General features: G+C 39.6%; 1 protein-coding gene across 1 annotated transcript in view; it reads left to right on the top strand.

The window, feature by feature from the left end:
* The window catches only part of ITGA8 (integrin subunit alpha 8), a gene marked incomplete in the record, with an annotated part of 110,963 nt that overhangs the window by 5,243 nt on the left and 82,478 nt on the right, over positions 1 to 23,242 (top strand). The window contains 2 exon segments of the mRNA XM_072413422.1: positions 9,398 to 9,556; positions 22,541 to 22,641. Of these exon segments, the coding sequence (XP_072269523.1) occupies positions 9,398 to 9,556; positions 22,541 to 22,641 (260 nt within the window).

Genomic DNA, 23,242 nt, shown 5'->3' with positions numbered 1-23,242 from the left:
CAAAATAAACATTGGTTGGATCATGTTGGCTCGGTGCATGGGGTGGGGTGTATGATAAAGATTCATGCTTTACAGAAGCCAGCCAGATTCTTTTTTTTCCACAACTCAAATATTGAGAGTCCCATATGAGCCTAGCCAAATGGCCAGATGACATGACCGCTACACTCCGATTACACGTCTTTTACATTGTGCGTAATGCAAACCAGAAATGTTTGTTTTCTGTTTGTTAACCGGTTAGAATGCAGATCGCCTATTATCTCCTCCAGTTTGTTCAGCCTCAGCCATGTGTTTCCAATGTATGCTGAGAAATATCCGTTCTGCATTTCATTTTCTATCTTGCTTGTTTTTGAAAGCACACAGCATTGCTATTTATCCAGCCAACATTTGAGCTGAGACATAACATAAGCATCTGTAGCGTGAGTGCATCAAACCTGTGTGTTAAAAATCTGTTTAAAATGATTTTCCATAGAGAGGACATGCTGAAGGAATTATGTTTATTACTCGGAGACCTTGGAATAATCTGGGGTTCTCCATAAAAAAGAAAGGTAATCTACCAGCTCTAAAATTGTAAAGCTACAACATGATCATCATCTGCAACCAGAAAACATACAGCTATGGTTCACATCACTATAAAAGTTCTACGTGTGGAGAAATGGAAAATCATTGAAGGGTTAGTACCCAAAATCGTGGTATTAGTCATAGGTGGAGCCTGCTGGGCAAAATCATCACATGTTATGGATCTCCCTTCTACAATTCCTGATTTTTTCCCAATCTATGAGTTTTGGGTGTTTATATTAACTTTTGTGCATTTTGGTGTCTCTTTTCATATTTTTCATGATATACAATAGCAACATTCAAAGCATTTGAAAACACAGGCAAAAGAAGCTGCAATTGGGAGGCATCACTTGGAGTTTAATTCCACCATCCACTTTGATTCCAGCCAAATGATAGATGGGCGTTTGGAAAAATGATTTTACCACAAAGAAAATGTATTTTTTTTAAAACACTTTATTATAACAATATATATATATATATATATATAACAATAAACAAAATATGATACAAAACATAAAAACAGGTAACAATATACTTTTCTTTATGTCAAAATAATATTTAGTATTAAAAATTACCCCAAAATTCAATGTACCTATCAAAGTATTACTGTTAAGCTTGAATTATTACACTGCTTAGTAATCAAATAAATTCTTATAGTCTACCATGAAAATGTATTTAAGGTTGTACTGTTATTTAGTGTTCTTTGTATTTGTTCCTTTTTTTATTGTTGCTAAATAACTTTTGCTGAAATACGCCATTTCAGTGGCCCCTGCAGTACTTCTTTTTCAATACAGGTAGACTCCGAGTTAACGACATCCGACATACGTACGACTCCTAGATACAAAAGGCGGTTCCCTGCTTGTTTGTGTGCAGGACAGAGGCTTATAAGGGGGAGGGGGCGGTTTGCATGACTTGCCGAAGAAATCTTTTGCTAAACACAGCTGAGACTGAGCTCTTCTGCAAGCTCTTGTAACTTTTTAATGACCATGGCTAACTTTGCAGTTGTTTCTTTTTGCATATCAAAGCACAGCTTGCTCCAGAAGTTATTAAATGTCTGGGCTCCGTAAGTTCTTTTTTTTTTTTTGCTTTGTTTGTGTTTAGCTCACAGTAACTGACACCAAGCTGCCTAATAATATATTTAGACAAACATCTGTCCTAATTGCATTTATTAAAATAATGTACCTGTTCCGACTTACATACAAATTCAACTTAAGGACAAACCTACAGTCCCATTCTCGTATGCAACCCGGGGACTACCTTTTAAAGATGTTCTTGTTCTTCAAGATTGGCCAAATTCTAGGTTAAATGGTCATTTAACCTAGAAGACTGAGGACATACTGTAAGTGCAGGCACCCTGAAGTCATATAATTTGATGCAGAGATCAGTTTTCGGTATGACTGAGGATCACCCACCAGCTAGAGAAGAGATTTTTCTGGCCCCTGGCCTGCACCCTGCAATAACTTAGGGGCCAGCAGATGAAAATACAGAGTGCAGCATGGGACCTTGGCATCCAACAATCCCATAAATGTTAAATTTGCAACATCTTTCAGCTAGTATGAATTGCTTGCTGTCTTCATCTTTTTAAAATTGTGACACGGTCCCTTTGACAATATTCATTTATTTTAAAATAAATGTCATGCAATAGTTGGACCTGACGTCCAGCTTCTAGAGCTTCACCTTCCTTCCTGTCTGCAGCTGCCTTTACAGTGCTTGCTCGCTGACTGATGGACTTTGTAGTTCTGTCTGCTCTCCATGACACCTGTCTGCCTTTCAGTTCCCGATAATGAGCATCGCCCGCTGGCTGACATTACACTGGCGGCACATTATTCATTTCCTTTTGCTTCATTGGCTTAAAGAATAACTATATGTTTTACTGGTAGCGCCTGGCCCCAATAGGAACTTCCTCCTTAGTGCCCTATGTCATGAACATAAATTCAAATAAAATATAGGCAACAACATGTGTTAAAAAGCAATAGATAATAAATGGTATGGGCTGTTTAAAATGTAATTTATTATTAAAAATGTTTTTGGAGAAATTTCTTCTCTTTTTCTTTTGTGGTTTTAGGACAAAACGTAAAGGGAAATCCCCCCAAAATAATCATAATTTCAGTTTAGTTGCCACCATTACATCTGTCTCCATTGGAAGATTTCCCCTTACCTGGCATCTGAATGATGAAGGATACTCCCTTATTCTCCTAGGTGACAATAATTGCCAAGACAAATAGATAAAATTCCCTTCATGGGAGCATAAGTAAAAAAAGTCTTACCTTTTCCTACTCTGTCCACAAAAGCCCTTTCAGTTTTCCTGTTTCTAATTAGGGAGAGTTCCCATGTTTCCCCTTCTTTTGATACAAAGAGAAGTGAATGGAAATCCTTCCAAATTCAGGGGAATCCTTTCTTAGTACTAATGCATGTTTAAAGTCTCCATGATAAGACTTCCTCTCTATTCCACTTCCACCGACGGCTCTTCATCACTTTCTTTCCCAATGACAATGGTAAGAAAACATTTTGCCTATCGATACATTTTATGGAATGGTGTTATATTGTATATGATGATATATCTGATAACTTGGTGCTGATGCTTTGTTTCCATCCTGAGCTCCTCATTATCATTGTTTATCCTGGATGTTTGGAACACACATCAATGTTTATGTGGCTCAGGATTCATGAAATTGTCTATTTGCATTCTTCGCATTGCTTTTCTTACGTGACTTAAGTGGGTTCCATGGATAGTTAATGACGGTATTAAAGAGTGTTTATTCTTTCTGTAATTTCTTCTTTTTTTTAACTCCATTTAAAAGGTAGTTTCTGGGAAAACAAGCAAAATGTAAATTTCTGCCTTTTTTAAATGTGATGTTTGGAAGAAAAATAAATGTGAGTATCAGATGACGAGCATTGGGTTACCAAGTATCTAATACTGATTATGCCATTCCATGGAACAGTGACCCGTCCTGGCTACTTCTGCACCTGGATTAGTTGATTGTGCTGGTTGGAAGGTGTTGCGTAAATGTTAATGCAGGTACTAGTTATTAGATATTCATTGGTAAAAGTTAAAACCCTTCCAATAGTCAAACTCTGATGACATGCAGGTTTTTCTTTTGACAGATACTCTCTTCTGCCCAAAAGCTTTTTATCTGCCTGTAGGCAATATTTTATTCATTTTGGCACATTGACCTGCCAGTGCACAGATCGCACAATTCCATGTGCATGCAAGTTACATCATCCCAACACAACCAACAAACTTGTCTGAGGACTGCAGACTCAGCAAAGACAAGATGAAAAATGAAAGGGCAATGTGGCTGTTGTTGCTGGAGTATATAATGTGTATAATAAATATATATAGAGAAACACGCTCTAGTACAGTGGTGGGCAAACGTTTTCAGTCAGGGGCCACATAATAAAATTTGAAAGAGGAACCAGGCCGATGGGAGAGTGGGCGGGGTTATGCCATCATGACGTCACTTAACGTGACGTCACAATGGTATAACACCGCCCACTCTCCCATAGCAGATCTGAGCCTGTGATGGGTGAGTGGGCAGGTTATGTGCAGGGACACAGCGCGTCCACCTCCTCGAGCTGGGACGTGTTCCGTGGCTCTGGCCAGTGCCCCCCCTCCAGCTGGGTCTTTCTCCTGACCCTGCTCGGGGGGGCACCGGCCAGAGCTGTGGAACACCCAAAGGACCAGAGAAACCACCGTATTGGGCCGTATATGGCCCGCGGGCCATAGTTTGCCCATGCCTGCTCTAGTATATCATTGGACCACCTTTAGCTCTTCAAATATGACAGATTATGACATGCATTCACCATGCTATTATTTTGATAAGGTTCTGCAATGCTACATCATTTATTCCCACCTGGAGTTGCATTATCTTTTCACCAAGATCTTATATTGATGATGAGAGAGTCAGGCCGCTGTAAAGTTTCCTCCAGTACATCCCAAAGATTCTTAATTAGATTCAGGTCTGGGCTCTGTGGTGGTTAATCCATGTGTGAAGTTAATGGGCCCGATTTATTAAAGCTCTCCAAGACTGTGAAGCTGGGTGATCCAACAAACCTGGAATGGATACCTTAAAGGCCATTTGCTATTTGTTAGAAATGTTTTCAATCCTGGACCAGATCTATTCTGGGTTTGCCGGATCACCCAGCTTGGCTGGTAAAAGTATATCCTCTCCAGCCTTGGAGAGCTTTATTAAATCAGGCCCAATGTCTCATTTTCCCTGTACCACATTTTCAGCCCCATGATTTCTGACATTGTCATTTTGGAATATGGCTGAGCCATCAGGGGAGAAAAAAAATCCATTAATAGAGAAAATTGTATGTGTTGCAAAACTTACATTATTACATCTTGTGTCACACTATGTGCATTCTGTAAGTCAGATATTTATTGTTCATGGGCTGCAATGCATCACAATGACGTTAACTATGCACCTCCATCTTTATTTTCCTCGCCATTGCACATTGCTCGTCTATTGTGGTGCATTGGGGATGTGAGATTTAAGTGATTGGGTTTGGATGTACATTTTTTTGTAGGCAGTAAACATTTTTGTGATATTCTTCTTGCAAGTTACCAGAAATCATTACTGATATCACTACTGATCAGTGCAACCGGAATCAAGTCAGTATTATTTTTTAATGTCAATGTTTAGATCATACGATAATGCGGTAATCCATTGCTGTTTATGGAATGGTCATTCATATGTATTGCTGTGAGTCCTAGGAATCTGCCACGTGTCTTTCCTAAAAGCAGCACTGTGATAAGAGATGTAAGCAGAGTTTTAAAAGTGTAAAATTGGTGGGAAGTGGTTAAAGTAAAAGTGGAAATAAAGATACCACAGAACTTGTAGGGCCATTTCATGTAAACAGTTGTTTGTTGGTAAACTAAGAGGAGTTTCACAAATCACAGACAGTCTGGCTGATCGGAGTGTTATGAATGCAGTCATTTGTCACTTTTATTAGTCAGGTACTTTTGCATGAGTGAGTTCCTTTTTGTTTTGGTATACAAAGAACATCCATACTTTTCATGTTTGTATGACATGAATGATGTAGTATTACTGTAATATATTTATTTTGGGACCACTGAAGTTTTTGTCCTTTTTTGTTGCAGCACACAAATTATTAAATTCCCAAAAATCAAACACTACACAATTTCTTCTATCCAACCTCTAGATCAGCCATTCTGAACTAGGGGCACATGGGACCCATAAGGTTCCTCCATTGGGCTAATATTTAAGCTGTGACTGATTGACCTTCCGTTTCATGGCACCTGCAGAGTTCTAAACCATTTGTTGGCAGAGCCAGCTTCCAAACACCAGTAATATTTTTACCCATCCATAAGGGTGAAATTTTAACTACCACTGTAAAGAAGTCATTCAGCCCACAGGTCACAATAGTAAGGGGCATTTTCCCACTGACCCCGAATTAAATGGTTTAGTTAGGGGTAAAAATTGGAGAAATGTATCTCTATAATATTGGTTAGGAATGCATTCCATAAACTCTAATTTATAGAAAAGTGTTTTGATGTTTTGTAGGGCTTCTTCTGGGAATTTCAGCATCATGTTATCTCCTACTCTGCAGAATCCAATGATATGAGAGTGGTACAAGAATTTTTGTCTTGAAAGCTGGCCAAACCCTGGTGAGTGTGTGATCAGTGGGTTAGACCCTTGCAGTCATCTCCTTTGAAAGAATGAAGGGTTTTATTCTAAGAGATGTTGAGGTCCAAGGGCATATAGGGTGTTACCCACTGGGCAGGATCGGTGCTACATAAATCCCAGTAGTTCTATACAATTGCTGAAAGTAAGTAACACTTTAACCTCAATTACTGTGAATTTTATGTAAAATCCTGATGCTGAGACCAGTGGCTGCTAGCCAGGGGAACTGTTGGGTCCCCAGAAAAGTCCTGGTTTTCCAATTTTTCCTGTCCTCTTCATTCTTATTAAATTATTCAGGTAATGGATTTGAGTTATTGCATGCTTAATGTAAATGAGTTACCCAGAAAATGTAGCCCCAAGAGGGATTCTTGCTTGCCAGCTTAAGGCCCTTCTAGGTGGGGGCTGTAACTGTGGCCCTATCCATCACGTAAGAATCCCACCCTACACTGGGCACATTGTTTCTCCAACTCTCACTTTTCAGTATTGTTCCCCCTCCTTCCCCAATTCGCCACTAGGCACCAATGCTTCCCGGTATTACTCATGGAGACTATTGCACTCTTACACCCCCCATTGGGCACTAATGTTCCCTGCCACCCTACACTGGGCACTATCATTTCTCCACACCCTCACTTGGCACTATTGTTACTCCTCACCCTCATTTGACAGTTCTGTTACCCCTCCTTCCCTGATTCCCCACTAGGCACTATTGTTCCTCTGCACTAATGGGGCCTTCTGTTCTTCTCCTACCCCTTTGGGCACTAATATTCTCCCCCACCATATGTTGGGTACCAGTATTCCCAAACCCTTCTAAGGTAGCTATTGCTTGCCCCATACCCTGCTGGAAGCTTCTGTACCTCCACCCCTCTACTGGCCCATATTGCCCCCATAATTCCCCCACCACATGCTGGGTACCATTATTTCTCCTCTTGTAGGGGCGGCTGTTTCCCTCTGTTCCCTATTGTTTTTGCCTTGTGACCCTATAAATGCCTGAACCCCCCGGCAGGATTACTCAATATTATTTTTAGGATACTTTCAGATCTATAAATTAATTTTTGAAATGACATTAAGCTTTTATGAGATTTTATTGACTGGGCGTACAAATGCTCCAAGTATCAGATTCTGCATGTCGGCTTTTAGGAAGGACAATGGAATCCCCACCGCCTGAGTGTTTTTGGATGAGTACATTATTAACACACAAACATTCCTAAGAATGCTGCAACGTGTGTCCCCGTCATTAACAAAATGAGCTTCAGCCTGAAGATCAATAAGACGGGCTGTTAATGGCGCAGAGTTCCTAATGGCTGTGCGTTGTCCGCGGCTTTCAACAAGTTAACCACGGGAAGTGAATGTTTCACTTTCACCCAGGAGCTTTGCATCGCTAAAACGCTTCCTCTCTCCTCTCTCTGCTGACTCAACGCTCAGGGGGGCTGTTAACAAATTTTTTGTCCATGATCTGCAGCTGATGTGTTTCTTCTAAAAATGCAGAAATTGGTAACTCAAATACCATTTCCCTGTGTCCGTACTAAGAAGTCTAATATAACATCTACTGACATGCTGATCCTTCAGCTTCATTCCTTTATAGAATCACTGAAGTATGTAGCAAGTGAATCTGAAATATATTTTATATTCACTCATTTGTTGGATTTCTTTAACCTGAACTGCAGGCTCACAGCTTAATACACAGTTGATGTTCCAATATGGGAAATCACTTACCTGCCAAGGGATAGGTAGTTCTGTCCATCCAGTCCTGAATGTCATACAGTCCTGATAGACAGCAGAGATGGTCTGGTGACCTGATGCATCTTTGCTGCAGTTAAGCAAAATAGCTAAGTCTCATCCTTGCCTCTCATTGGACAGTAAGGGAGCAGAAAAGGACTGATGATGTAATTTTCTGCATGCTTGTCCTTATCAGCAGAAGCAGATGCAGGACACTTGATGGGCTTAAATTGTATGTAATATTCATATTAGTACAAACTTAAGGCTCTTCAGGTGGGTAATATTTAATTTTTTGATAAAGTAGGGAAAACCTAAAGCCCACTTTCATATCGTGCTTCATTCAACTCAGAAGACTGAGGACATCTACTGGTGGAGAATAGGTACAGCACAGGACAGCACTGAATAGGAGGGGAGCATTACAGCTGTAGGGTTTTCATCACCCCGAAGAGCTTACAATCTAGGAGGAGTAATTTCCAATAGCAACTCCAGCAAGATCAAAACCACTTTCTAGAGTACATGAAGGAAAGATTTTCAGATTTGTATTGCTGTCTTTGTCACTGTTGCAGTCGTTCCCTTAGAGCAGGGGTGTCATACACGGAGGGCCAAAATTAAAAGTCGCGAGCCAACCTTGAAATTTATTGAAAAAAATGAGGAAACGATTCCTTCTCATTAGATATAAAACCTTTCCATATGGAAACAAAGAGGTTTTGCTTCGCATTCAATCTGGAACAAGCCTATAATAAAGAGGCATAATATATTTTTTTTAATTTTATTTAAGAACAAATCTCATGCCTCTTTCTCTATTTGTAGCCTTCTGAGTTAAATTTCAATGGTAATCTTTTTGCCCAGGCTAACAATAACAATAATCTTCTCCGAAAATCCAACCATTCAAGTCTATGCCTTGGAGAAGCAAGGAAACGTACAGCTGAGGGGGAGCGCTGGAAATGCCAGACACGGCCAATGCGGAGCTAAATCTTATGAGTGGCCCGCCGCTGGAACTCCCTCTTCATTGAGTGATGCCGGAAATTGTGGTAGCGGCGCTATTTCAATGCAGCGGCGGGCCAGCTGTAGTTTATATTTAGGATTCCTTTGGGGGCCAAAAAAAAAGGTGTTGTGGGCCAAATTTGGCTCCCGGGTCAGAGTTTGACACCCCTGCCTTATAGGAAGTGAGGGGAAATCTCTCTAATGGAAACACAGAGATACATACAAACCCAACAGAAGATCCAATCGTTCTACATTCAATCTAACACTAGATGCAGTCTTAGCCATAAGATCTTATGGATCATTGGAGGGATTTTACTACATTTCCATCATAAATATAAACACTGAGAACATTTACCAATCCATCTGTTGTATAGGTCTCAGCCTCTTCTGTCTGCAGACTGGGACTTGGTATTTTGTTGGTGTTTCTGGTGAGTGACCACCATGCCGGGATGGGAAGAATAGGACGCTATGCTGTTCACTATAAAATGTTAAAGTTTTATTTTATATTTCTGATTACAGGGCAAGTGTTCTGATTGGAGCACCCAAAGCCAACACCACCCAACCCGACATTGTAGAAGGAGGTGCTGTGTATAACTGCCCATTCCCGAAGACGGGGACGACCGGATGCAAACGTATTCCATTTGACAATACCAGTAAGTAACATATTAAAGTGTTCTCCACTTTCACTTTTGCATTCTGGGAAAATAAATACACATTACTTTGTTCTGTGTACTCTCAAGTGATGAAGTTTCCAATAGGATTGATTGCTGTGGGCTACAACACTTTGTTCATCATTGTTGCCCCGTGCATAGCATTTACAGTTTCAGGTCGCCCACAGGTTGGGAAGACCGTTTGGTTTCCAAAACATTTGATTGTATTGAAATCTAAGTATTTTTTAAATATTTTATCTGTTTAGGTATTGTATTAAAAAAAAAATTTACAACTATTGCTAAAAAAAAAATTGATATATGGTTCAGTCTGTCTGTAGCATTTACACAGCTGATTTTGCATTTCTGAGTAACCCTGTAATATTGTTTTACTACCTATTTATCCTGACTGCTGATCTGTTATCTTTCTATTTCCCTGAACATGGTGACAACAATGTTTGTGCTGCATGGAAATCACTGTAGGGTTGTCAGCCAGTGGATAGGTTTGTTTTAGACAGATATATGCTTTTAAAGGGACTTTAGACAAACAATAAAAAATAAAGTTTAGGTGCAGTCAACATTTATGAGTTTCTACAGTTTATTCCACCCCATATTGTGTAACCCTGTTGTTTTTAGATGTGAGTTGATGACCAAATCATTCTTAATGTCAGCATGGGCTAGCCAGCTTGCCAACTTGGCACATATAGAGACTTTATTTGATGCACTGTTTTATTCCAAATTCTGCTCTGTTATTTATTATATGCCTTTAAAAAGTTTCATTTTTAAAATTTATGGGTATTTTAAATATTGTTATTGTATCCGACATTCATAGTACTAAATAGATAGCACTGTAAATCTGAGGGTGAATCTCTATAAGGGAGCCCCAAGTATCTATACAAACCCAACAGAAGATCCAACTGTTTCCCGCTCCATCCAACACTAGATCTTTTCTATTTATCCTCTTTTTTTAAATGTAGTTATTTTTTAATTGATATTTTATCTGACATTCACAGAAATGACCAAACAGGTTTTCTTAACCAGCTTTGACTTACAGACAGGGAGATTTGTGGATTCTGAGATACTTTTGGTCTACTGGACTGTAAAGTGTACTGGTAGAAATAATTATTCCCTTTGGTTATATAATGTGATTTTGAGTTGCAGCTTGATAATCTCATTCCCCATCCTGTCCTTTAAAGAAAACATGTCATGAGCAAACTACAGAGGCTATTTGTGACCTTTCCTTATAAAATTGCTTTCTGCTTGCCTATTGTATTGATGCTTCTCTCCATGATGTTGATCCGATAGGGCATCTGCTGCTGTGTTGTCTTTAAAGAAATCTTTGTGCTCTGGGAATCCTTTGTCTTAGTTGTTCTTGTATTAAATGTGTATATGTAAAAACAGTTATTCATGATGTTTGAGGAGATGTCATGCAATGTGTGTGTTGCCTTCTTTTGGATTGATCGGGTTATAGCACATCAGCATACTTCAGGTGGTGTGTGGTATATGTGGTGTTCTCGGCAGGACAGGACAGGACAAGGGCTTTTCATATCTCCACCGAATCCTCTTCCAGCAGACAATGTGTATTTCCCTCTGTGGACCCACTATCCATGCTAATCGTGTTTTAAGGTCCTGACCATCTCCTCCTGTGTCACTGTCCATATTCATCTGTCATTTCCAACCCTATTTAATGTACAGTGCTGCATAATATGTTAGCGCTAAATAAATTCTGTTTAATACATGACCTTCATCACCAGTAATCAAACTTTATCTTGCTCTGCTTTTGCCCCCATCATATCTGTGACTCTGGCACTTAGTAAAATAACACTCATGGTCACCAAGTAGGTTGTGTGCATCCCCCAATTGTTCATTGTACATTGCTTTGTGCATTCATTCTACTCTGTCACTTCTGCTTGTAAAGTAGAGATTTCTGATCTACTCCACTGCCTTCATATACTTAATAATTCCTTTAGCATTGCGCCCCGAGGATCCAAGGTCATTGTTCTTCCTCTACATGTCCTCAGTTATGCCTGCTAGTACCGCAAATTCAAAGAACTGTACAGTGTGTGTTTTTGCACTTAATAAAAGATCTTTGATGATTTTTATTTCCATATTTTGTTCTTGTTTATTTTTATCCCATTATTACTGTTTGCTTGTGGAACAACCAGTGGTAACAGCTTCCACATGTTAATTATGAACTCAAGGGCCATTTCCTATTGCCAGCCATAAACTAACAGCTGGATACTTTTAATGCTGTATTCAATAATTGTTCCCTGTTGATTTTGGTGTGGAATGTATAAATTTAAACAAATTGCACTTCATCGTCCTAAAGAAAGAATTTTTTTATTTATCGATGGATGGGTATGGACTCTTGCTATTGGCCAGGCTGTCATACTGGTCCCTTGGCTTTAGCATTTTATGAGCCACTAACCTGGAAAAAAGCTTTAAGATTGGGAATTTTGACTTCACTGTCTGCAAAACTGTTACAGGCTTGTAAATAAAGGAATCCAGGCAATAATAACAGGATACCTTAAGCAAGCATTATAAAGCACCAAAGGTCTGGTCGATAGGTATTCATAGAACTTTTTGGGCTGATGTCAAACTTTGTCTGGAACTGATGACTATCATTCTGTCACCGACCCAGTATGACTGATTTTGATGAGATTGGTTGAGAGTCTGTCTGGTGGTTCCAGTACTATGCAATAGCAGTTGAACTGAGGGGTATGCATAAGCATGAGATGATTGTCCCTTACAATCGTCCTGATAATGCAGCCATCTATGGTGGCCTAAGGTAGCTCAAGACAACTTCTGTTGTAGGGAATACAAATGGTGCTTCCATAAAGTTGGTGTCATGATTGTGATGCACGAAGAGTCATTTTTCAAATGTGGGGCTGTTAGGGTGCAAAGGAAGCCTATTCCAAATTAATGGGCTTCTTTAAAGTAATACACATTCATAGCCCATTGCAAAACCACCAAAAAGTTCTAAGGGGTCCAAGGAGCACAAGGGACATGAAGGTCTCATTTCCTAAGAAGGCATGACCAAGTTGCCCCACTCTCATAGTAAAATGATGCACAGATCAGCACTGATGTCATCACATTGGTACTAATTTTGCATCACAAAGGACCGAAGATTCGAAAAGGATCCAATGCAGTATGTAACTAGCCTAAAGACTCCTATAAAACATAAAATAAAAAATACAGGTGAGGGATACTCCTTAGGGTATTTAGAGGACTCTGAAACTTGGCTTTAATTATAGCTTTCCACAATATATAAACCATCATGGTGGTTAGCACTCTTGCCTTTGCAGCGCTAGGTCCCAGGTTTGATTTTCAGCCAGGACATAATCTGCATAAAGTTTACAGGTTCTCCCAGTGTGGGTTTTCTCCGGGTACTCCGGTTTTCTTCCAAAAACATGCCTTTAGGTTAATTGGTTTCCCCCTAAAATTTGCCTTAGATTATATTAAAGACATTTGACTAAAGTAGGGACATTAGATTGTGGGCTCCTTTGAGGGACAGGTAGTGACATGACTACGTAATATGTTGGCGCTACATAAATGCTGTGTAATAATAATAAAGCAAGGTTGAGTCTCGGTAAAATTGCAATGTTCAGGGTTACTTTGGGTGCTTGTGTGCACACATTTTCCGATGATAGATATTTGGCACTGATGAGGGCTATAGTTCATAGAAAGGTTCATAAAATAAAACTAAACTGTGTATTAGACCTTGGACATCTTCTTGTTGTTGCCAAATAAATTCTGCATTCTTCATTTTATTGAATTTGATGTTGATTATCTCTTACTATGTATCATTAATTATGTCAGAAGAAAAAAACATGCAATACATCACAAAAATTACCAAAAGTCAGTGACTGAAGGGCTCTGTGGGTTTCTCATTACCACAAGGAAGCTCAACTTTCAAACCTGCTTTGGTATCCAAATAAAGCTTTGCTCCAGAGCTGTCATGTCCGATCCCCTACACCTTGTAAAAAGAAGTGATGTGAGTTGGTGTAATTTCAATGTCTGGCAGTCTCTGTCCGATTTCCCTATTATGTTACAATAGTCTACTCTTGGCATAATCTCTAGACAGGGCTGAAAATAGTATGCACGCTAGACTTTGCTGTGTGGTGGTGAGAACCGCGAGCCTGGTGTATGAAGTGTTGCAAGGAAAGTTTCTTTTTTTTGATCCATTCCAGGTTTGCTGAACCACCCATATTCCCCCATGATAGTCTATCTTCTGGATTCTTGAAGAGCTTTAATAAATCAGGCTCTTTGTGTTCTTGGGTATGCATTACATGCCCAAAGGTTTGTGACCATCAAACCTACTGTTTGGGCAAACGTTTGTGATCACCCCTCCAAATGATTGAGTTCAGATCCTTCTTTTGAAGGGTACTGTCAATTCTACACCACACAAAGATATTTTAGGTAGGTACCCTTTCACCTTTGTGGCATCAGTTTTGGGTAAGGCTTGGTATCTGTTCCAGCACAACTATGTCCTTGTCTACCAATCCAGCTGTATAAAGACAAGGTTTGGTATGGAGGAACTTGAGTGGCTTGACCCAATCCCTACTGAACATCTTTGGTATTGCTTGCAGCACTGATTGTGAGCCAGATTTTCTTATTCAGCATCAATACCCAACCTCCCGAATGCTCTTTGGGCTGAATGGGCACAGATTCCCACAGATTACGGATTCCAGGGAAAGTATTTCTAAAATAGTAGAAGCTGTAATATTTTTAAAAATGAGGACTAACTTCATATTAATGGCCATGACATTGCATTGGGAAAGCTCATACTGGTGTGATAGTCAATTATCCACCAATGTTCGACCATATAATGCTCTGGGGGCAATGGGCTTTACTCAGCTGAAGGAGCAAACATTTTACCTGTCCTTACTTAATAGATTAGGGATATTTTTTAAAGAACACCCATCATTTCTTGTACAAACCTATTCTGAATGTATTAGAACTCTTTTTCTTGTAATCTCCCCCTTGCAAAGGACAAAAGATAAGGATTTCATGTCACCCCAGCATGAAGCTTCCCAACAACAATACTTACTGAGACATGTAGTGCTTAGGTAACGATGGGCCCCTCCACAGACATTAGTAATCTCCAAAAGCACCAGAGAGAAGATCAAACGCCGGCGTAGAGTAGAAGTACATAAATGTGGTTCATTTCTTTTAAATCAAAGTACACATGTTTTCTATTTTTTACAGAAAGAATACATAGCCTGGGAACGTTTGCAGAGTCTTCTGGTCACATACAAGATAGCATCAGCCTGCAGCCACAGCTCATTTCTAGAAGGGGAATAGGATACTTTAGGACGTTGACTGCATGAATAGAGGCAGACAAGATACATTTTGTTAATTAAAGAAGAATGTTTCACAAGCAAATACATAATTGATATATAGATACCAAAAAAGGGGTTACCTGCCAGTCCTGTTGCCCAGCACTTTTGTTATACGCTATGTCAGGTCCTGGACCTCTTCTGAAAATATGAACCTTCAGCCGGTCCAGACCTCCTTAGTTTACTAATTGGATAATAAACGAGAAGCGCACACCGATTCTATCTTCTATTATCAGTTTAGTTTAATGATATGTGTTTCTCTACCTGTCTCATTCTGCTTAGGCAAAGGTCACTATGACTAAAATGGCAAATCAAAGACCTCATGTATCCAAATCTTGCATAAAACTTTGAATTCTATAAACAGGGGCAGGCATGTTGCGTACCATGTTAAAGCTAGTTGCATTTTGAGCATTTTGATTGGCTTTTCACCTTATCATACCATTTAAAGTCCTTTTTCTATGACATGTGGGATATTACCCAGCTATATTTTCACATTTTGATTGGCTGGTAGATGTCCGGGGACAGGAACCTCCCTAACACCATCAGCCAATGCGATCTCTCACCATTATATCATTGTTATTTCTATAGTATAGATGTACATTACGCTTTGCAGAATTCATTTGTTTTACATAAACAATACAAATCAACAAAATAAAAGCATATCAGTGGAGCGTCTATGTAGTTGTGATCACATAGCACACACTGATATAGCAGGATTCGTGCAAGGCAGGCCTGTAGGAATCTGTTTATATCTGAGGCCCAGGCTTGGAGTACAAAGTCACTTGCCCCCAGGCTAGGAACTGTTTACCCAGAACATGAACTCCACTTTCCATTAGGATGTAGACTGCTTAGAGAGGCCATATCCTGCTCAGGCACCTTGTAAAGAGGGAATATTTGGTTGTATACCTGTGCTTTGTCTTTCACACCTCTTTAGTGTAGCTGCATTCATCCCTGTTTGGATATCAAATGCAGCGGCACTAGTAGACCTCCTGCTGCAGAGCACTAAGCAAAATGGTGATTCCATTATCTTATATAAACTTCTATGTTACTTTTTGGTGAATGCTAGAGACAGAAAGAGACCCTGTCACCACATCATACTTTATTGAGAAACACCAACTGTCAGGATGGCCATGTAGTTGGTAAATATAATTAATAGGAGAGAAACCTGGGTGGTCCAGCAAACCTGAAATGGATCTGGTCCAGGATTCATAATATGTGCCAACTGATAGCAAATGGCTTTTAAAAAATCCATTTCAGTTTGCTAGATGACCCAGGCTCATCCATGATAGTCTATCTTCTCCAGTCTTGGAGAGCGAAATAATAAATCAGGCTCAAAGTCTAAGGTTGGTATTCTTTTCTTGAAATGGTGGCTATCCTTTGGTCAAACGTTCTGTAGTGCATATGACAATAGTTGATCTCCCTGATCTCCCTGAAGTGTAGATATCTATATTGATGAAAGTTGTACTTTTCTCTGTCTGAATTTTAATATCCAGGTTGCCAACGCTCAATAGACATGACATCATTACAGTAATGTTGCTGCAAGTAAAAAAACTTGCACTACCTGAAGGAGCACCCCAAGCCTTCCTGTTATATCCAAATTCTGATCCATGATAATAGTCAATGCCTGAGACATCTGGATAGTGTTGAATCTTCCTGCTAAGTTCCATTCTTGCACATTCTTGTTGGTCGGTCCAAATGAAAGGCAACTGAGGGCAAGAGGGAGGTGTGGTAAATATAAAGGGGCAGACAAGCTTTAGGGCAACCTCCAAGTTCTAACATTTAGACTGTGAGAGTGTCCTGAGATTGACCATGATGGGAAGAATTTGGAGGGTGTTGCAGGTATGGGCAGGAACCTATGGGACACCAGGTGATATTAGTGGCCCTTGAAACTAGATGGATTTTCCCAACAAGTCCGAAAAGTAGTGTTTGTCAAGCAGGTTTCCCTCAGAGGTTGCTAGGGGTTCCTTGAACAATGATCAATTTGTTCCTCTAAGGTCAGTTTAAGTGACACCAATGATCTTTTCGGCTATCTGTAGGGGTGACATTCTTCCCAATGACCAGCAATGTAAGAAGTGTCCTTTCAATTGACCACCACACTAATGTCCTGTTATCTATGAATATAGTAATTAAAGCAGGGGTTCCCTGAATATTTTAAAGTTATTTCAAGGGTTCCCCTATAATAAAAAGTTGAGAAAGCTGCCCTAGATTTTCTCTCAAGGCTTATGGCACCAATACTGTTTCCGCCTGCATGCCCAATGAAATCTCGCATACATTTATACATAGAACTATTTTACATTGCAGTAGATTTGGCGCCCACTATCTGTTTATAGTCAGTTTTGTAATCTTTTGTAATCTTTGTCCATCTCATCTGTTCTGAAAATCAGCTGGAAAAAGTTACTTTTCCCATTTTGTAAAAAACTTTTTATCAAGATAAACATGATGTCACTGGAAGATAAATACGGTTTTACTATTTGATATAAATGTCCACTTGTGTCGAAGTAAGTCAGTTCCCAGCCATGTTCCCCAGTGTTATGTAACAGATCTGCCTTCAGACAGATGTGTGCTTTTACCTTGTAGTCCGCGGAATGTTATACATTAGTTTAGTATTGCTCTATTTTTAGAAGCTTTCTTTTGAGGGATATGTAATGGAAGTCCACTTATATTTTAGCTCTGCAATTACAGACCGGGCAAAGTTCCCAGTCTGCAATGTGTTTATGTTTGTAACGTATCTTACGTTCAATTAGAATGTTATCAACTTTAAGCTATTTTTACCGCCTTAAAGCACAACTGCAGGCAAAAATAATAAGTTAACAGTTCATATCCCATTAGAACATAAAATGTACAATCCAAAAATCCTAGTCTACTTTTTTCTGCTACCAGTCTGATTGCTGGCATCATTCAGCCCCCGTGTCCTCAGCCCAAGTTGGTCAGGACTTGCCCCATTCTGGATGTGATGACTTGGCCTCCTATCAGCACCCCACCCCATTCAGCATGGAAAGCAGAAGTTAATACCAGGAACTGGTACCTTTATACCACATCATTACTTGGTGGCCCTGAGTAGAACGGAGCATGTGAACTCCACCTCTGTGATAGTGCTCGCGTCTAACCTCACATGACCAAGAGAGCAACTTCACCCCACTTAGTGTCCAGCACCATCTGAGTGTCTTCATTAAGTATAACTGAAATAGGAGAAGGAAAACACTGTGAGTATGCTCTACTGGAAATGTGATGAAACTACATGGAAAAAAATGTAAAATAAAATTTAAATTAAATTGTAAATTAAAAATGTACCTTTCTGGAACAGTGACATCTCCATATAACATGATATATAATCAATCTGATCCTACATACAAAGCCAAAGTTCTTTGTATTTGACTTTTTGCACCAAGTCTATGGGAATCTGTTCAGCCACATACATTGCTTAAAGAACTGATTTGAAAACTGCAGTGGTATTTTAGGGCTTGCATTGGCATGTGGACTAAATCTGCTCAGCAATGCAATGTTTTTTAGGTAATACAATCAATCAGTGCTTCAGCTACTGACACCGAGGTGCTAATGGCTGCACAACAAGTGCCAAAGAGTCACCTGTCACCCTTTTGCTGCAGGTAGACTGGTTAGCAGAGCAATGAGAAGGTTTTAATATTTCTAGAAAGCAATACAAAAATTCACAGCCATTATAATACTTTTACAACTTATACAAACATAAAAAAAAGTTTGACTTAACTTATATACACATTTTGCAATGAATAGATACATTCTCATTTAACTTTTTAGTCTTATCCACATTATTTAATAAGTATTTGGTTAGTAGCTGTCTTTTTAAAGTTCTCAGAGTTCATTTTCTGCTTTGTTGTTGAGGAAAATGACAGATAAATGTGAACAGACTTTGTCCCCAGACTGGCAGAGATAAGTCCATTAGCAATGTCTGCTAAGATATGGGACCTATCAGTGACTGAAGCATGTGGGAAAACACTTCACATGGCAGTGTGAGGAGTAAAAAAATGGGCTGTCTGCTTTTTATTAAGGCTTGGGATCCTTTGTAATTGTCCTTTGCCTCTTGCCATATGGTTGCCTTTACCAGGACCATGTGCTAAATTTATTTGTCTGTTCCCCATGAGTAAAAGGAGACAACCTGCACATCTGCAGATGCTGGTATACAACAAGTCCCAGTATGCTGGGCTACATTATGGAGCCCATAGTCCCTGCCTTATGCATGTCAGAAGATACTGATTCTCTATTCATCTTACTAATGTTATGTAATGATTATCCCAATCTATACATCGTGTTCTGTGCCCTATTTCTTTGACAACTACATAAATAAATTAGTATTATTATCAAACAGGATTTATATAGCGCTGCACATTAAATAGGGGTAGCAAATGACAGACAGTAACAGACCCTGCCCCAAGGAGCTTACAATCTAGGAGGTGGGGGAAGTCTCACCAAATAGGAGGGGGGAATATGGAGTGATGGGAAGTAGTGAAGGTTTTAAGAAACAGAAGAAGATGGGTAGGCAAGTCTGAAAAAGTGTGTTTGAGAGCTCTTTCAAATGAGCAGAAAGTAGTAGCAAGCCGAATAGGAGGAGGAAGACCATTCCAGAGAGTTGGGGCAGCTCTAGAGAAGTCTTGGAGCCGTGCATGTGATGAGGTTATGAGTGAGGATCATAAAAATATTGAATAAACCATGATCTTATGCAATTTGAAGCAGAATGGTAATGTAAAAGTAATGAGAAACATGTCTATCCTGATGTATTTATACTGTAAAAGTTTAATATACACAGATAAACAATGGTATCCCCCCCTCCTTATGTGTGATACTTCCCCAGCCTCTTGGATTGTAAGCTCTTCGGGGCAGGGTCTTCTCCCCCTCCTGTGTCACTGTCTATATCTGTCTGTCATTTGCAACCCCTATTTATTGTACAGCACTGCGTAATATGTAGGCCCTTTATAAATACTGTTTATTATTACTAATAATAATAATATTAAAACATTAGAGTTGGATTCACATGCTTCCATTGAATTACTGCGTGTACATTACCTTACATTATGCTGTGTCTTTGTATGTATTGTGGTAGAGCATCCAATTCTTGGATGGACCTACAAAGGCATCTACAATTTTGTTTTTGTTTTTGTGCACCACAAAGTTTAAGTCGTTCAAACCTGTCAATTTTGGTTCTCAAAAATTCAGGTTGATTGGGGTACTTAGGAAATTCACGTCATAGTTATTGGAACTGCAGTCTACCACCCCGTAGCTTCTGCATTGCCATGTATTGCAGTAGCGAGTTGCAAAATGTAAGTTCAATCTAATGTATAGGTATTGAACCACTCACTGTCACCCCCATTCTTTCTATAATCATCGGATACAAGTAGATCCTGTATGTAGCCTATATCTGTCCCAGTGATAGGATTAATTACATCAAGTTGATCTCATTATGTAGTTATTTGAAATAAACTTTGAAAAGACAATTTATTCTCTCCAAGCTTGATCTTGATGGACAATTTTTTTTTTTTTACCCGTTTAATTCATAAACAAGACTTTTTTCAATCTTGAATCAGACACAGAACCTTCTGCCAAACTGAACCTAATAATACTCTGTAAATGGTAGGATTGTGTACTCAAGTCTGACTTCCTGGACACTCGGAAAATCCTTCACTGCAGATGTGTGGAAATGTTCCAAGTTAGGACAGACCCAAACAGCCCATTTCTGATCTTCTGAGCTCAGATTTCCTTTTGACAAATCTTTAAGATGCTAAATGTAGATGATACCCCTGCTTACATACAGATGTGTCAGGTAGAACACTTATTTAAAGCAAAGAGTTAGATGGAATGCAATGGTTTATAAACTTTGCTTACCATTTTACGCCCACGTTTGTGTCTGTGAACAATGTTTTCCAAAATTGCTGAAGTATTTATATTTATGCAATTATTTAGTGTTGACGTCTTCTTTATATAGTCCAGGGTCAAATCACTGTCTGTCTCTCAGAAGAGCTCATAATCTAATATCACTACCATATTCACATGCCATTAACATGGCGAACGATAAATTGGGGGGAAGCCACTTAAGCCACCAATATGTTTTAGGAATAATAGAGAGGGAAGAGAGAATCCATACAAACACCTGAAGAATATACCAATGCCATTTATATAGTGTCCTGCCTGAGATTCAAATCTGGCACCCTATTGCTGCCAGGCTACCATGCCACCAGGTAATAATGTTAGAGAAAGTTCAGATTTATGGCACAAGCAAGTGATTCTGTACTGCTCCTGGTGACTGGCACCTTGCCAGCCTCTTGGCTACTCACACTGCAAAGAGAACCTGTCACTGGCACTGTAGAAGTGATTCTTAAAAAACTGGAATCTGCACATTTGGCAGCAATAAGACGTACTGAACCATTCACTGCTGCCCTCATTCATCTCTATTGGGCTGACAAATGTAGATATTATCTGTAGAATCTCCCCCAAGGCAGCAGTCTATTGGTATAAGGAAGCCATAAAAGCACCAAAACCTCACCACCACTCAAAGCCTTGCTGCGGATGCCATGCGAGGTTCTAATTCACCATGTGTGTAAGTTGAAGTGAACTTAGCTTTAGTTTTTATTAACCAAATAGCCTTTGAGTACATAAAACAGCCATTAGGAATAATAGACATTGGAGCACAAAACATTTCTCCCAACACGAACCTCAGTCTCACCTAAGCACAATGGGCCTGATTTATTAAAGCTCTCCAAGAATGGTTTAGACCAGTGGTCCACAACCTGTTTGACGTCACGGGCCACTAAATTTACAAACTGCGGACCGCGCATGTGCGGGGAGCCGTGTGTCACTCAAAGGGAAAGAAACTTCCCCCAGTGTGATGTCATGATGCCAGAACGCGCCCAGGCTCAGACCTGCGATGGGGGAGTGGGTGGGTGGTGTCCAGAGACACAACCCGCCTATTGCCCTGAGCCTGCGATGCATACAGGAGACGGTTCTGGCCGGGGTGCCCCCGAAGCGGGGTCCTTCTTCTGCAGCTGCCAGAGCCACGGTCCAACATTTTCTCCCAGACCACAGGTTGGGGACAAGTTGATAGACTATCATGGATGAACCTGAGTGATTCAAGAGATTCAAGTGATTCAAGATTTCCTAAAATTATTAGCTATTATTTGACAAATCTTTTCCAATCCAGGTTTGTTGGATCAACCACATTACCCTATAATAGTCTATCTTCTCCAGTCTTGGAGAGCTTCAACAAATCAGACCTAATGTAAAACACCTGCTGCTGTAGCAAGCAAAGTAGAAGCACATTCAGTTGACTGATGTGGCTCCATGGCGGTGTCTTTCGGGTCACATTATCCATTTGCTCACTAGTTTTATCTGTTGTGTAGAGCTGCTCGTTTAGAATATGAAATAGACCTAATTACCTTACAAGACATTTATATTTGCCAGGGCTGGTTTTGTAGAGGTCTCAGCGGTCTTTTAGTTTTCAGACATATTGCTTTGCCGGCCCTCTAGTATTTCGTTCATTTTTAGGTTTTTGTAGTCCCTGGTGTATTTTTATGTTGTGTTAGATGAGGGCTGTAACTCAGTGACTAGCTAACGAGCCCAGCAGCGCATTTTAGCGTGAAACAGAGTATCCAACTGACGGGGTTCTAATGTTCTTCTTCCTGTACAGGCAACAGGCACTCAAAGCTGAATGGAACCAAACAGGAACTCGAATTCAAGTCAAAACAATGGTTTGGGGCAATGGTCAGGTCTCATAAGGAAAAAGTTGTGGTAAGCATGAAATTTAATCTAAACCTTTATGTCTGATGTCAGACTATGTATACACAGGCTTACTGTTCTGTACAGCAATGAGAAGCAGACACGGTGTTTGTATTAATATAGAAAAGTTTTCCAGCCAGATAAATATAAATTAATGAACCTCATATCTGCTGTTGGTATAATAATGGCTACATAAGGACTTATATAAATATATTTTTATATATATAAATTCTTTGAACGATCGTGTTGTTATCTGTATGTACAGGATCGGTGCTATACGATCGTTCGCAGATATCGTGCAGGATCGTTCGTCATTCGTTTACAAACGATAATAGTTGGAAGTGTGTACGTAGCTTAAGTATTATAGTATTATGGACTTAATACTGCATGTAAATATGTACAGTTAAATTGTGCATCCAGTTACAGCATATTAACATGTGTTATGCCTTAACATACATTAATTAATAGTAGTCTGGCAACCCATTGCAATATGACCATATTTTTTTTGTATGTCCTGCATAGTGTGTTGGCCTTTTCTATACCGTATGTTAAGATATTTCATATAAAACTTGATAAAGAATTCCCTTAGCACTGTGAGTTAGTTCAATAAAAA

Source organism: Pyxicephalus adspersus, chromosome 5 (assembly GCF_032062135.1).
Source record: "Pyxicephalus adspersus chromosome 5, UCB_Pads_2.0, whole genome shotgun sequence".
NCBI lineage: Eukaryota > Metazoa > Chordata > Amphibia > Anura > Pyxicephalidae > Pyxicephalus > Pyxicephalus adspersus.
Note: the sequence above shows the minus strand (reverse complement) of the source record. Positions and strands in the feature narration are given on the sequence as shown.